The 16,828-nt window shown below is 34.6% G+C and overlaps 1 protein-coding gene across 2 annotated transcripts in view; it reads right to left on the reverse strand.

Moving 5' to 3' along the window:
* Window positions 1–400: 400 nt before the first annotated feature.
* The window catches only part of NDC1 (NDC1 transmembrane nucleoporin), a 44,351-nt gene continuing 27,923 nt past the window's right edge, over window positions 401–16,828 (reverse strand). For both annotated transcript variants that reach the window (XM_036234254.1, XM_016120415.2), the window contains exons 14-18: window positions 16,000–16,050; window positions 14,243–14,306; window positions 12,621–12,721; window positions 3,894–4,054; window positions 401–727 (exon numbers count right to left, since the gene is read on the reverse strand). In XM_036234254.1, coding sequence (XP_036090147.1) covers window positions 664–727; window positions 3,894–4,054; window positions 12,621–12,721; window positions 14,243–14,306; window positions 16,000–16,050 — 441 coding nt within the window. In that variant the 3' untranslated portion in view covers window positions 401–663. The remainder of the gene's footprint in view (window positions 728–3,893; window positions 4,055–12,620; window positions 12,722–14,242; window positions 14,307–15,999; window positions 16,051–16,828) is intronic.

Genomic DNA, 16,828 nt, shown 5'->3' on the forward strand with positions numbered 1-16,828 from the left:
TTTAATCTTGTAACTTAAGAACTGAATTTTTCCACATTCCTTTATATAGAGTTAGCATCTGTAAATTGAGACCTTTTTTGGACAATCATGCAAATTTAATTTGTCCCTGGAAACAAAAACACAACCTAACAGATTAACAAAATATGTCTTTCAGACAACATTTTTTCTGTGAACTTTTCTCCAGTGTTACCATTTTTATCCTTTAGCAAATAGAAACTACTCTAAAAATGTTTGTTTATTTCAAGTTTAGAGCGCTAAACTCTCAGATCGACTAGGAAGACTAGATCAAGTCAGCCTATTTTTGCCTTCTGAACTGGCTCTACTCCTCCTAAAGGTAAATTCTCAAAATTTTCTTGTTATTTATGATTAAGCTATATAAGTTAGAGACATTTCTACTATCATAGATGCTTCTGCAAAATTGAATAAAGATTTTATTATACCACACACACAAAAAGCAACTGGTACAGAAAAGGCCGTTTTCAGTTATTCTGCTGAGAATTTCTTTCCATGATTTCTCCCATTAAAGTATAGCTTTCAAAGCAACCACCACGACAAAGGAAGCATCTAATTAGTCCATTTTCTTCTGATCCAAGAATGCTGAACATTTACTGTCCCATCTGTAGTTGTATCAGCAGTGTAATGAACACAGTTTATATTACTTAACTATTCTTTGAACTCCAAGAACTGTTGAAGTCTTTTCTGATGTTCTGCAGATGCTTGCACAGCACTAAATAAAACATAAATTCAAAGCATAAGCTTTATTTTACATTAAGCATATTAAGTGAACCACAGAGCACAGAGTCAATATTTTTCAAAACAATTAAAAATGAGTAGAAATCTTCACTTATTTAGTACTTCTGAAAAAGTTGGATGAAAATCCTCCTTAATCTAATGAAGAAGAGGGCTTGCATTCAGAAACGGCATGCTTTCACCTTCTAAAAGACCAAAGCAAATTAAGACTGACAAGTGAAGGCATCGATTTTAACCTGCTCTGCTGTGGAACCTGCTGTGCAGAGTTCCAGGCCTTGCAGTAGATTTTCTGGGTTTTATTATTTTATTTAAACCAGATTCCAACATTATCTTTGAGTTGTGGAGTATTTGAATTGCCTTTAATATAAAATCCTTTAAACTAAAATGTTTGGTTAAACATAATAGACTCCACTAATCGTTTTCAAAAGTAACAGTTTGGTGGTTTAGATTTACTTTTCTCTTTGAAAATAAATTATGTCTTGGAGGGGGAAATTGAGTTCTCTCCTCACCCTCACCCCCACAAAAAACATTACCTTGACAAAATCAGGGCAAATATATAATGAAACTAGTATAAAACTTCCTTTTAAACTTCTGGGCAAAAAGTGAACACAATGAAAAATTTTAATCTTCTAGTTGTTGAATAGTAACATATTATCATTGAATGATAAAATTCCAGGAACTGAACAGTCACCGCTTTTTAAAATGTCAGTCTTATAATAATAATTTTGCTACAAATCATTCTAGAAGTCCTTGTACATACACATCTCTGCTTTCTTAAACCATATAGCTGCCTCTAATTGAACCATTCCAAATATTTTACTGTGCAGATTCAATCTCCTCTAGGCGTTCGAGGCTGTCATCTCTAACAATGGCTCTGAGCTCTCTCAAACACCAAGTGTGCAGTTTTCTCATGATTCTTGCCTCTGCTAGTAGGTACTGCACTATACCTTACTACTGTTAGTACTCCTGACACTAACAGCTGTCTTTTCCCCTCAAATTTTAATATGTTATAGGGTGGAAAACCAGTATATCAAATTTACCTAAATTAAGAGTAAATACATAATACTGTATGTCAATTGTAATTAAAAAGTAAATTTAAAAAAAAAAGAGTAAATAGGTATTAAATGAGTGTCTCCAATGAGTAACTAGCCTGTGTTAATATTCACACTTCAAAGAGTTTATTTATACCTGGTTCTCAGAGGTGGAGTTTTGGATAATGAATAAATTAGGTATTATACAGTAATAATAGTTGTTGTCTCAATAATACATAATGTACTGGGTGGCCTTTATATATGTATTTTATCTCTAAGGACAACAAATGGAACAAAGTGGGATAAATAACATACCCTTTTTTGTGGAAGGGTAAACAGTAGCAGAAAGATTCAAAGTTTAAGAGACATAACACAGCCTGCTAGTTAGGAGTATAGACAGTACAGAGTAAGAAAGATCTGAGTCTGAATTCTGGCTTGGAGACTGACTACTTACATAATCTTGGGCAAGTTGCTTAAATCATTAGGTAACTTACCCATAATCACGGATAATCAATAATGTAACCAAACATATCCAAATGCTTTAACTCTAAATCTAGTATATTTTTCCACCGTAACATTCTGTCCTATATTTGTACACACAAAGTATCTGACTTCATCAATTTTAGTGCATGTATAAAATATGGCTCTTCTCAGAGAAACAAAGGCAGAGTTTCATTCTTATAATTTTTTATCAGTCATCTATCTCCTTTTCTTATCTAAGAAATCTTTATTTTCCCCATTTTTGTTCTATAATCAATATACATCATATATTTCATTCTCTAAGTTCACTGAGTGTTTTCTGAGAGTATCCTGCATAGCAGTTTATAGCTCAGAGGCAGTCTAGTTCTATACAGGGAAAGAAATGGAATTTTAAAAGCAAGAAAGACCTGATTTGGGGTTCATGTTCTAACACTCACTGGATTGTGCTATTAAGCAAGTTCTTAACCTCTTTGGGCCTCAGTTTCCATATCTGTACAATTATGATAATCTCTACACCTCATAGACTCTTTGAGAAGAGCATATAAAAAAACATAAACGTATAAAGTGCTAAGTGTATTGTCTGGAACAGCACTGTCAAAGAGAACTTTCTGCAATGATGAAAATGTTTTGTATCTAAGCTGTCCAATACAGTAACCACTAGCCATATGTAGTTATTGAGGACTTGAAATGAGGCCAGTGTGGATGACTAACTTGATTTTTAATTTAACTTTAATTAATTTAAATAGCCATACATGGTTATCACATTGGAGAGTACAGATGTAGAAGGCACTCGATAACAGATTTTGTTTATTTTTAAGCAAGTGAATAAGCCTCTAAAAGACAGCACTCACTTTGGCAGCATATATTTTAAACCTCTTAAGAACAGAGGGCTATCTACAGCTCTTTTGTATTCCTACGCAGAACCAAAGTGTGCCATAAAACTTGCTACTGCTGCTGCCTAGTATTATGGAAGTAAAAGAAAATATACTACTGTGTCTAAAAGCAGGTATATGAGGAAGTTCTAAACTATTTATTGATTACACACAGAAAAAACAGAGCAATCTCTCATGTCTTCTAAAGTTCATTTAAAATAATGGTAAACATAGTTTAGTTAATAAACTAGTATCTCTTATCCTGACTAGCTAGGTTATTCATGAGAAGAAAGCAGTAAACATCAATGAAACTATATATAAACAGGTTTGGCATTTGTGGTTTTCTTTCTGGCTCCATGTCTGAAGGTGTTGTGATCTGTCACTGTTTTTCTAGCATGATTCACAAAGCACTAAGGACTCATTCATGGAATACTCGGCTCACCTCAAGTCTTAGTTTTCTGACCAAGATGTAATAACAGACTTTTTTTGCCCCTTTTTCTCCCTTAAGGATGTTTCGGTGATTTAAAGAAACAGCATTACGTTTGATGCTTTTATAACTTTTTATCCTCTTTTTTTCCTTCATTTGAAAGAAGGCCCCAAAGCTTTTATGACAGGCCAAATTTTAAAATATAAATATTAAGTCTAAATCTAAGCTGTTCATTCTCAGTAGGAATCATGAATGTCCCAAAAGAACATACCTATTTCTCAGGGGAACTCCTGAAAGTGAATTATCATCAGAGATCAAAACAGGTAAACTTACTTTAGATGTTCACCAAATGTAGTAGTTATTCGATAGATGGCAGTTTTTAGTGAGGCTCTAAATGCAAATCTTAATGTTTTATAAGAAGTGTCCACAAGGCTTCCTGAAATCCGAGGTGGTTTACTGGAAGCATGAGGAAGCTTGAAGTACTTGTCAACTGCCTAGATCAAGAAAGAAAGAAAATACATTACTTCAGACTACCAAGAAAGCCAACTTAGGCCAAATGATTAAGGAGATTTTATTTCAGAAAAATAGACAGACAGACACATACACAGACATACTATAAAATATTTATTTTGGATCACAAATGGTTTGAAAGACAATGCAGTAGAGGCTCCGCCACTTCAGAAGTTACCAGGAACAAGTCCAAACCTTCCTCTAAAAAGAAGCTATACTTCACAATGGTCTTGAAGATGCAAAGCAGGGTAGTGAAACACAGATATCCTACTCTGCTTACGATATATAAAGGTAAGAGTGCTTTTATTATAAAACAAAGCTCAGCAAAAAAAAAAAAAAAAAAGACCAAAACTTTATACTTTTTATGAATGAAAGTTATTTTTTAAACTATCTTATCTTCCTTTTCAATTCTATATGATAAAACATCTATGAGCAATAATAGGCGGGGAGAGAATTAAGAAATGAAACTGATTTTACTTAGAGTTGATAGAATAAGAAAAAGATTTAAGTGTTATCTTTTAAGGCCAAAGGTAAATATTATTTTTAAATAACTATGTTAAAAGAAGACAGAAGTGAAGGTAGAGAAGTCTAAGTATATGAATCTACTACAGCAAGATAATGTCTAAAATGACAATAGTAAAAGCCTATTATTTATAGTAATGGATATAACCACTAAGAGAAATAAAACAAGTTAAAATGATTTCTGCCATAACGTTTTTAATTTCACCATTTTTTAGCTCATCTAAGTGATCCTTTTTATTTTAGCATCCTATTTTTATTTCAAGGATATAATATTCTTATTGCTAAGAACTCATATATTTTGTTGTTTTTACTTTAGTTGAGTTTTCCTTTTTTCTTTTTTCTTTTTGCTTATTACACTTTTTTACATTTTCCCCTATTTGCTTTTCTCTTTATCTTCTGGCATTACAGACCTTCCTCAGGAATCTAATGAACCTTGGCTTACCACTGCATGGGACCTCCTAAAGAGCTGACCAAAAGCTCTGAGTACAAGGTTGGAGTTTATTGACAACAGCCTTCACAATAGGGGCTCTGTGTGGACTTTTGTGGGGTGAACCCCAACTCAGTAACTTTAAGTCTATTCTCTTGGATTGTTTGCAGTTCCCAGAGTAGAGTTTTCCAGTAGCCTCTGTGGAGGGCCTGGTCTCCAGTACTCAGGCAACCAGTTGGAGAATAGAGCTACTGAGCACATCCCTTGCTTTTACTGCGGTACCCACAACTGTTTCTAGACTCTCATACAGAGACCCAATGTTCTACTCTCTCTAGAGGATAAGCTTCGACTGCTGCTGGAATGGAAGAACATCACCGGCAGAAAGAATCTATGGCTCTAACTGGTTTTGAAACAGCTTTTACCTAAACCTCTTTATTTTGGTACCTGTCTCTTTATCCTTGGTTCCAGAGGTACCGGTGCTTGTTCCATTAACAATTTCAGATTTGCTTTTGGGGATCTGCTAAGTCTTTTATCTCAACCATCTGTTCTCCAGCTTTGAAAATTTTGTTGCTATTGTCTCCTCTGTCTGTAGATTTATGTCTTTTTAAAAGTCCTTTTACTGTAGTGTGGCAGAGTTTAAGGAAATAAGATTTGATACGTGTCCAGTCGGCCATGATAACTTCAAGTCCAATTATTCTTTCAAGAGTAACTTATAAGACTGTTTCCCAAGAGTGGGACATACTTGAGATAATTTTAGGCAGTATGAGAGGTGGTATTCAGTGACATACTTCAGCAACATTAAATAACACTAAATTACGATGGAAAAGCTACTTTCTTCTCGATTTTCTTAGATACCTGTTAACAGTATACCAAGAAAAATAGTCATCATCATTTATCACCTTGGTCTAATGGAATCTTTTTATAGTTTAAAGTCATTTTATAAAAATACAAGAATGACATGATAATGTAAAATAACTTCATGGAAATTTAAATAAAAATATATTTTCCATGTTCTGAAGCTAAATACATCCGAAATGGGCAATGTCCTTTGAATGCAAGTAGCTGCTCATCAGCTATCATGCATCAACCTGGAACATATCCACCTTGTAATACTGATTTCAAATTGAAAATATATCTCTAACAGGTTCTAGTTTATCATTATTTCTGTTTTTTTTCTTTCATTTGCACCATCAAATTGCAATATTAAAAAAAAAATTTTGACAGCTTATAATTTTGTTGGAGAGCTCAACAATTTCCTTTGCACCATGATTACAAAGCATTTTCATTCTTAGATTTATAAAGAAAAATTCAAAAGATTAACCCAGTAACTTTTTTCATTTTGATATCATCTATGCCTTCTAATCACCTTTCAGCATTTATCCACTTATCAAGTGTATGAAGTAAATTTTGGTTCACAAATTTCATAGAAGATGAAGAAATATAGTCATGTGTACTTTCAGCAAAATGGGATGATTGAGGTTCTTATATCGTGGAACAAAGTCCTTCCTGTTGAATAAATGACTTACTAGGTAAGAATATCATGTGTATTTCCTTTTTCTCTTTAAAAATAAAATGTTCTGTCAACAATTTCTAAGTCTGAACAAATATATCTAGATTATCATCTGAAAAGTCAGTCTGAAATTCTTCTTCTATGATCAAGTTCACCATCACCATTAAAGTCCATAACTGTGCTGTCAAACATAGTGACCACTAAGACACTTGTAGCTACTGAGCACTTGAAATGTGGCTGGTCTGAATTGAGATATACTGTAAGTAAAAAATATACACCAGATTTTGAAGACTTACTATATAAAAAGTCTCATTAATAATTTTGTATTGCTTATAAAATGATAGCATTTTAGATATACTGAGCTAAATAAAATATATTAAAACAAACGTCACCTGTATTTTTTAGATGTAACTACCAGAAAATGTAAAGTTACATATGTAGATTGCATTATTTTTCTATTAAACAGAAGTTTAGAGTATCCTTATCTGTCTCTTTGTATTCATCTTCTTTCTGATTTATCTAAATAACAATTTAACATAATGGCAATTTTCTTCCCTTTACCATTGTGGGTGAAAAAATTTTAAATTCTGAATTAGCACCCATATTCAATGAAAGCTTAAAAAAAAAAAAAAAAAAAAAAAAAGACTATAAGGATATGTCCAGACTACTTATATACACCTTTTCTTGAAAGATGATGCAATACACTATATGATTTTATCATTCTTCTTTTTACCACAGTTGGAAATAACTGATGATTAATAATGAAATAATTCCTAAGATGATCAAATAGTAAGTTGTTTCAAATATTAGAAATGTAAAATCACTGAAATTTTACAAGAGTCTAAAGGGTAAATTGCAAAAGCATAAGTTTTGCTGAATCGTTTTCTCTGTTCCTTGAAGGACCTCTAAGAAAGAATAAAAGTAATAAAATATCAAATTTTACAAATAGTTGGAACTGCACAAAATAGAAATGCAAAAAATAAATTAGGTCCAACAGAGCCTAATGGTTAAATCAAGGAGTAGAGTCTCAGTTTGAAGCTAAAGTGTTGTTTTGTTTGTTTGTTTGTTTTTTAGGCAAGGCAGCCCTTGGTTGACCTCACAGATTGCAAGGACCTTATCGGCTTATTTTTTATGCCTACAGCACCTGGTCTTCCAATGTGGTCTCCCATTCAAGTACTAACCAGGCCTGACCGTGCTTAGCTTCCAAGATCAGAAGGGATCTTGCTCAGGGTGGCATGGCCATAGACTTATGTGTTCTTAACATATCTTTAATCCTCACTAATTTCCTTTTATAATAAAGAATAATTAGGCTTCAGGTTCAGGGACTTCACCAAACAACTGTATCTAGCTAGAGCTTAGAGTTATTTTCTTTTCTCACTTTAATCCTCAATACTGAAGTCCAAAAAGCCCTGAAAACAAACTTTTGTAACTCTATTAGTGGCAAAAGCTCACCTGACCTGACCTCATATGGCAGCGAAACTTGACTTGAGCTGACATAGGCTATTTATAGTTTTTATTTCACTTAATATAAATATTCAGTATTTTATTGGAGATGGGTATTAACATATATGATTAAGCGAATTCTACTTCAGATACCAATAGGAGTGTTATATAATGTATGATATGTATACCACCTGTTACATTTTAAAATCCAAAAAATCTAAATTTCAAAATCTATTCTAGGGTTGAGAGAAGGTAGCTTAAACCTGTATTCTATTTGTAGCAAGTCAAACTAGTTTTCCTTTTACAACAGCGATATAAAGTTTTCTTTTAAGTAAATTTAAATTAAAAATGGACTTAAAATACTGAATAATACTAAATAATACTTTGGGTGGTATATAAATGACTAAAATTATAACAATAGATGTTGAAATAAAAAGTTATAGCAAAAACTAGGAAGGTAGTATGTGAACAACAAATCTAGGAAACACTGGTTTATAATATTTAATGATATATCATGGTTAGAACTGAAGTACTTAATCAGTAGAGATTAAACAAGTATGTACTCGTTTTATGGATTACATATGCATCCTGCTCTGAAGCCTCGGATCACACAAATGGAACTCAATTATTTAGTTAAGAATTATACCAAATAATGAGACGTGTAAGTGGAGAGTATAATACACCACTGAACTATACGCTTTTCAGGAAAAATTAAGAATTCCATGAAGGCCTTATCTTTAGACCCAACGGAAACCTAAAGAAGGGCTGTAATATAAAAACAGACGCTCTTTGCCCATTTACATTTATATGCAATAGTATATGCATGAAAGCCAAATAAAGAGAAAATTCCAGTTGCTCTATCCTGAATATTTATCTACCAGGGTCATTAACAAATGTTCACTGTGCAGAGCCTTGAAAGTCCCTGGTCTGTCTCAAGGCTCCTACTTAAAACCTGGTTAAAACAAGTTTATTCCACTAAAGCCAGAACCCCAAACAAATGCTAAGAACAGACTTTGTTACTGGAAATGATGACTAATAGAGCAGTTTTTCAACCTCAGTACTATTGACATTTTGGACTGGATTTTTGTGGGGGCTATTCCTGTGCATTATAGGCTGTTTAATAGCATCCCTGGCCTCAACACAATAGATGCCAGTAGCACTTCCATAGTCATGACGATCAAATGTCTCTAGAAATTGCCAAACACCTCCTAAGGAATAAAATCACTCTTGCTTGAGAACCACTGCTATAGAATAATAATATTAGATGATGATGGCCAGATACCATATCAGATGCTAGGGATACAGAGATGAGACAAGTTCTTTGCCTCTACTCCAACTAATAGACAATAAAAGTAAATGGAAAGTTAAAATACAGAGCAATAAAGTGTTGAGATGGGCGTTACTGGGCAGAACTAGACAAAAGAAGAATATGCTCTAGGCGAAGAAGGAAAGAAAAGACGTAAGGTATAGTGTTAGAGTTTGGTTAACAAAATAAAATATATTTGAGGGGAAAACTGAATGGGCAGTCCATGGTGGTTATTAGATCAGAGGGCTCATGGGAAAAACAGGAAAGTAAGTGGCTAGAATCAGAATGAAGAATCTCTATTAAGAGTTAGTAGGGGCAAGAGGCCATAGTAATAATTCAGGTCAGGAACGCCAAGGGCCTGAAGTAAGGCCAAAGCATGAGGGAGGGGCAAAAAAGAATGGATGGGTGGTTAGATACAGAACTGATTGATCCCTTGGAGTTTTGCCATACTGGTAAAACTGAAGCACATGGGGACAAGGAACTGAAGGAATTAGAAATAAAATGGTTGGAGTGACAGACTATAAAATCTAAACTGGATAGGGAAAGATGTATATGTAGCCAATAGGGAGCTGAAAGACAAAGACAGTGAAAATATTGATAAGGACACAGTGTACAGAAGCAAGGACATGACAGGGTTGTGCGTGGAGTAAGGGCTCTTACATGGGCCCACAGAGACGTGGGTAAACTTCAAGAGGCACAAACTTTAGGATAAAAAGTACATATTTATCTTCACTAATAAACTCTAATTAAAATTTTGCATTTCTTTCAATGACAAATGTAAGCAACAAACTGCAATAGCATTAGCAATTCCTGTGACAGTCACCAACAGAACTCACCAATATCTTGATATCACATTACTATTGCAGTTATCTTGAAATAACATTCGTCTTATCACCACTTCAAAATGATGACATTTATTAGACTCACTGATTGGTCCTGTTATTTACTGCGTTAATTAAAAGGCATACATTACTGTACCGCAAATTTAATACTTTCATTAATCATATTGCAATAATTGATTTCCTCTCTAATCTTAAGTACTTTGTTTTAACATTATTCTGAGGAAAAAGTCAATGGGTTCATTAGACTGCCAGAGATCTTTGGCACAAAAACATTTAAGGATTCTGGCTTAGCAGATAGAATCCCAGATTTTTAAGCTCTGGAAGCAGAGAATTCAGGGAGTAATAAGGCCCAGGTAATAGCTGTAGGATGAGACCGAAGGGTATAAAAACAAGCAGAACAGGAAGTCAAGAACTGTGCCACCAGGGTGTAGGACAAATATTCATCCATATAGACACTGGATTACTCATTACACTCAATCTCAAGATATTGGGTGGAAAAGGAAAGACTGTAAAGCAGTTTTCAAAATCAGATAACCACCAAGTACAATGAAAAGCCTGACTGTGATGTGGCCAAGGGGAGAAGAGACACCACAAACCTCACACAAAGAGGGGTTTTTATACTTTGAAGCTAAGAACGAAGTCACTGGTCCCGTTCTTTGTTTCTTTTACATCTTCCAGCTCTCAAAAATATGCCTCTGCCTCCTTCTGCTCTGCTCCTCAAAAATGTACTCCTTTCCAATGCCTCTGTTGCAAAGTAAACAGGGCCCGACACTTTGACAAATCTGTAATTTTTCCCTTCCTAACCAAAGGCATAAATAACTATAATCAAATAAACAGACTTTCCTTGTCATATCTATCCATAACCAACTACAAAGAATTAGGAATTTTGATGGTAGGGAGGTGAAAAATTAATTGTGATACAGAGTATGTCTAGGGCAGTGTGATACTTATGAAATCAATTCATTTCAACCAGCATTTTTCTAAATGAAATAAAATGGAAAACATTAGGATGCATGCACACAGTAAAAGTTTAAGTACTGTTCTAAGAATCTTTTGTTCCTGTTACAGAGTCTAATGTAAACATACTGAAGTCACGGTTCAAAAAGTTTGAAAACCATCGTTCCAAGGAAAGAACTATTATTCTCTCTGAAGAGAACCCCACATGAAAATAAAAAGCACAAGACAAAAAATAATGTGACCTACAGCTTTCTCTGGGGTCTACTACACCATTAATGCCCTACAATCAGCTCAGGTTCAAGTCTCAGCTCTGCCACCTACAAGACTTGTATGTGAGAAAGTCGCTGCACTACCAAGCCTCCCTCATTTGTAAAACAGGGCTAAAATATCTCCATCTTAATTATTTCACAGGATAGTTATGAGAATCAAAAAAAAAAAAAATGATATGAAATCGCTCTGTAGACTATAAAGCATCGTACTTTATAGTTATTTTATTTTAAACTGTATAGTCAGAGTGACGAAAAACAAACTATGCTATATGAGTGATGAAAGTATGTCCAAATCATAGTTGCTCCACTGGGTGATTAGACAAGCCAAATATTAGAAGTAGCAGAGAAATACTAGGAAAATTATTTCTTTTGCAAAAGGTAACTTGGATAAGAGTGCAAATGACACTACCCCTGTGTACTCTCAAGTAACACACATGAGAAAGTGGGCACAAAGTAGATTCAAAGCAAAAAAAAAAAATCACTGGTTTTGATGGATAAGACTTTTTAAGAGGTAAAATGAATTGAGATGAAGGAAGTGAAACGTGTTTTCTCGTCATATCTTAAAGTGGTTCCCAAAACCAAAATAGGCATCAAATGTTATACTTCAAGCCCAGTTCAATATCACTTCCTCCAGAAAACCTACTGCATATCCCAGACTTTACCTGTCTGTCTCTAGCACCCAGTGTTTATACCTCTTATCTGACATATAACTAATATTATGAGGTGGTGTAAAACATATTACCCAACATTAAATTAGAAAAGGCAACCTATACATTTTATTTTTCTGTCTTTAGCATAGGACTAAAAAGGCCTGTTAGTTAAAACATCAGCTCTTATCATTCTGAGCCTAGTTAGCATCCATTAGCTCTTATCACTTTGAGCCTCTGGCAAATAAGTAATTTATCATTTGCATGGGTAATATAACTACAGGTCACTTTCGGTAGCTACAAATTATGTGAGGATCCAAATATACCATTGAAGAGTTGGAATACTTTAAATAATATAATTAATACCAGAAGTATAGCCTATAGGTTTAGAATACTTCCTTTTACTATTACTAAAAAACTATTATTTATAAATGAATTAAAATTTTCTTTTCCTAATATCTCCTAGATTATAATTTCCTGAAGGTGAGAATAGTACCATTACATTAACTTCCAACATATACTTTGTTACTCAATAAATACAACATATAAAAAACAAACTGAAAAACTGGGGCTGGGGTGGGAGGAGGAAAAGGACCTCTACCTCCACCCAACTCACATATTGCCTACCTCTTGCAGCGTCAACAAAGTATTAAGAATAGCTGGTAGTGTTGTCTGGACAACTCCAAATCTATCTTCCGTAAATGATGCTGCTACTAAGTGAGACAGACCTCAAGGGGAAAAGAAGAAAAAAGTTAAAAGTTAATCGAATTAGGCAAATCTACTTGCAATACATCTATGAGAAAGGATTAATATTCTGAATAATAAAGAACTTCTAAATAAAAGAGGATAATACAATAGAAAAAGGGCATAAGACTGGAAGAGGCACAGGAAAGGTGCTTGAATGCAGGAGTCATGAATAAGATGACAGTCTGCTTTATATTCCAGTAGCAAAAAAAATTTTTAAATAATATTGTATTTGGCAGTGGTAAGTGCTAAGAAGGAAAACAAAGCTCAATAAGGGAATACAGTGAAGGTTATGAGGCTACTTTTCATTAAGTGTCAGGAAAGGCCTCTCTGAAGAAGTATCATTTAAGTTCTGAGAAGGCAGGATATATAAGAAATATATAAGTTTTTTAACAGCTAAGTTTCCATATTTAACCTGTTAAATGTTAAAATATTTTAAATGTGTTAAATAAGTTATGTCGACATAAGTCAACAGTTACAAACTATAAGTACAGTTTTTTGAAGTAGAGAGATATGCAAGAATCCCAGGCTCAGTTTCTCTGCTTGTATACAAAGAAAATTTCTGCCCAAATTTGAGTATGCCTAAATACCTAAGAAAAATGATCTATATAAAACAAAGATATAATAATGTATCTGAAAAGTCAAAATAGAGATTAACATAGGGAGGAGGCAAAAGATCTGAATGTTAAATCAAGCTGTATCCAGAGTCTGCACTGTGTTGCTACCAGACCTAGGGAAACCTGCAGAATCCAGGATTCCTGCTGGGGTTACCAACAAAGCATCTACCTATACCCTGAAGGGAAAAGGGGAAAACAAGAGTCTTTAAGTCGCATCCTACCAAAGTAACTCCCTAGGGCTGAAACCATGGGAAATCTATGGAAGGATGACTGGGAATTGCCAGCAGGCTTTCTCGCCACTTGCTCATTTCTTTCATACTAGATACTCATCTTTCATAGGTGGACCCATTGCATTAAAGAAAAATAGGTAAAGTCTTTAAACTGTAATTCGCAGAAACTAAGAATGATATATAAACTGGGATTTTTTTCTTTGCTTTTTCTGTCTTGGTCTTTTTCTATGTCCTTCTCATTGTCTTATCTTTCAGTCCCCCTCTCAGAAGAATACCCAGGGCTTTTTTTCTTTACTTTTTCTGTCTTGGTCTTTTTCTATGTCCTCCTCATTGTCTTTTCTCTCAGTCTCTGTCCCTCTCAGCTCTTTGTCTCTGAGAGGAGACCATGGTCTGTCTATGGAGCATTACCCCTTCTCTAATAAACTCTCTTTCTGATTCTAACTCTGGCTTGTGCTTGAATTCTTTCCTGTGCTCACTCAGGAACTCCCTCTCCCCACTCCCAAGTGTCTCAGCGCAGGGCTAGAGCTCCCCGCCCCACTCAGGGGAATTTGCCCTGTCCTGCATCAGGGTCAAAGTACAGAACTGACCTTTCTGGGATTATTCTTCAGTATTTAATTGATAATTAAAATCATAGTTACAGTTCACTGAAATTACTTACCTTCTAATGCCCAAATATGCATTTGAGCGTCTGAAAAAACAGCCTGAATAGAGGCCTCTGGGTGCTACAAATACAACAGAAATATTTAAGTAAGTTCCCCTAGGGAAAAACTCTTATTATTTCATCTAATCAACTATGTAGACTGTAACAATAAAAAATTCACAGCTGCCTCAAGAATGAAAATCCAAAATTCTTATATAGTATGATCTAATTGCAATAAAGCATTCTGCCACCATTTTATGTGACCCTTGTCAAGTCTCCAAATCTCTGTGTGCCTCAGTACCTTAGAGGATTAGCATAGAGATCACTTAAGAGAATGGTTATGAAAGCTTTTTTTAAATCAACAAAAAAGCTGCCTAAAAACATATCGCTCTTAAATTGTCTACCCTCAACCCCACGCCAAAGAAAAACTCCCCAACCTTCTTTAATGTAACATGGCTAAATAGTGTGAAGCAACAACGAACCCATTTAAATTAAGGCTGGCTTTGGTAATGCACCTAAAGAAACTTATTAATAAGCGCAACAGTGTACTACACTTATCATCAAATAGCAGTGTCTACAACTCCTTATCATACAACAGATCCACTTGCAAAATTAGAATCGAAAGTAGCTGTTCACTTCCAAGAAAAAAGCTCTTATTCAGCATCTGCTCTGCCACTTACTGGCTATTTGCCCTTACGCTAGCTAGCTACTTGAACCCTCTGGGCCTCAGATTTCCTTACCTGTAAAATGAGGACCAAAAAAAGACAACTCACAGAAATGCTGTTAGAATTAAATGAGGGACACTTAGGTGAAAAGAGCATAAGGTACACAAGGGTGAATTCTCTCCATCCTTCTGAAACAAAGCACTGAAGTAAAACTTCAGATAACTCCTCTTTCTCTTGGTGGAAGACACCTTCCTCAAGTGTCTCAGTTCCCCCAAAGCTCTATTGGACAGCCTAAGGTAGATTATCTTTGGTAAAGGTAATTGCTATAGCTGGGTAGATCTTCCCTGGGCACCGTAGTGAAAAAAGTTTCAAGAATTTGAAATGATCCTTTGCTATGTGCATCTATATTCTCTCGAAGTTACTCAGATCTCTCCCCCATCACAGTATGACTCCCAAAGAATAAAAATGAATAACGTATGCCAATGCAAACTTTCACTTGAAGGCACAATTGAGTGCAATATTAGCTAACACTGCAATATCTGCAGAAAGCGAGAAGGTAGATTTTAAAAACTAAAAACAAAAATTCTTTCTCCTACATACAGGCAAAGGTTTTACTCATCAAAGGATTAATTAACACACAACAGCTGTAGCCAGTGAAAACAGAAATGAATCTTTAGCTTCTGCAATTGAGATTTACTCTCCTGTGGCAGCTACAACAGCTGTGAGACAAGCTGGAAAGTTATTTATTTGTGTTCTGAATTACAGTTTTTATCCAACGCAAGTTTAACATCTGCAATCTAACCCAGTCATCTCTTATCTGAACACCAAATTGGCCACAAAGATGTTAGCAGGACAATGAGCCATGAAGCACAAAACTGCCTATAGCCAAGAGACTCAGGAGGCCAACTAGAGTCAAGCTTCGGGAAGTCACTGAGGAGAGATGTGAGGTGAGTATAAGACAGCTATTGTTAAAATGCAGGTTTAGTGAAGCACTATGCAAAGCCATTTAGCTTGCTAGGATCAAGCTAAATATTTAGAAGTCAAATCCTGCTACTTTATTTCTACATTTCTTCTCCCCCCATTTCCAATGCTATTATGACATATTCTTACCTTACTGAAAAAATACATTATCAGCACTCGTTTTGACAAGAAATTCTTAATCTGGGTTGAAAAAAATAAAAAGAATTAACGCATCGATAGTTTTCAATTCTATTCAAATATAATACTTCACATTTCTAGGTTCTTCCTGACACTAACTTAAAGAAAACATTCCACATCTTACAGAGAAAGAACAACATTTACAATAAACCACACAAGTAAATACCTTTGTACTGAAAACTGGATCACCAAGAAGGACTATCTAACCTAACTTACATTATTACCATATACACATATCTAACCCCCAAATTAGAGATATGTCATAATACAAAAAAGTCTATGTAGTTCTGGTGATATTTTCTAAGACCATATTCTTTCTCAAGTCTCCACAGCTGTCTTGGCTCTTTAACCACTTAATACCAAAAAAGAGCATGTTTCTCTTACCAAAAAAAAAAAAATCTTAAGCTGTGAAATGGTTTTCTAATGAGTTGACATTTATAGAGAAAGCAATTATAAGCTGAAAGCTACATATCCCAACTAACTTGAAAGTAAATTCATGACATAGCAGTACTTATAGAGCCATATGGGATCCTGAAGTTTATAAAATGCCTTCAGTTCTCCCCTTTATTAAGTGATCATTCTATCAGTAAATAAGTTATTTCTTCCATCTTAAAAATTAAAACTATTCCTGACCTCTCAACTCCCCCAAGCTATTAACCCATTTTCCTGCTCCCCCAATAGCAAAACTGTAAAGATTTGACTTTTCTTGTGGTCTCCAATTCCTCTCCCAATCCAAGCAGGAATTCATCCCCACTACTCTATCCATCCAAAAACTCTTGAC

This window comes from Rousettus aegyptiacus, unplaced genomic scaffold, assembly GCF_014176215.1.
Source record: "Rousettus aegyptiacus isolate mRouAeg1 unplaced genomic scaffold, mRouAeg1.p scaffold_m13_p_1, whole genome shotgun sequence".
In the NCBI taxonomy this organism is placed as follows: domain Eukaryota; kingdom Metazoa; phylum Chordata; class Mammalia; order Chiroptera; family Pteropodidae; genus Rousettus; species Rousettus aegyptiacus.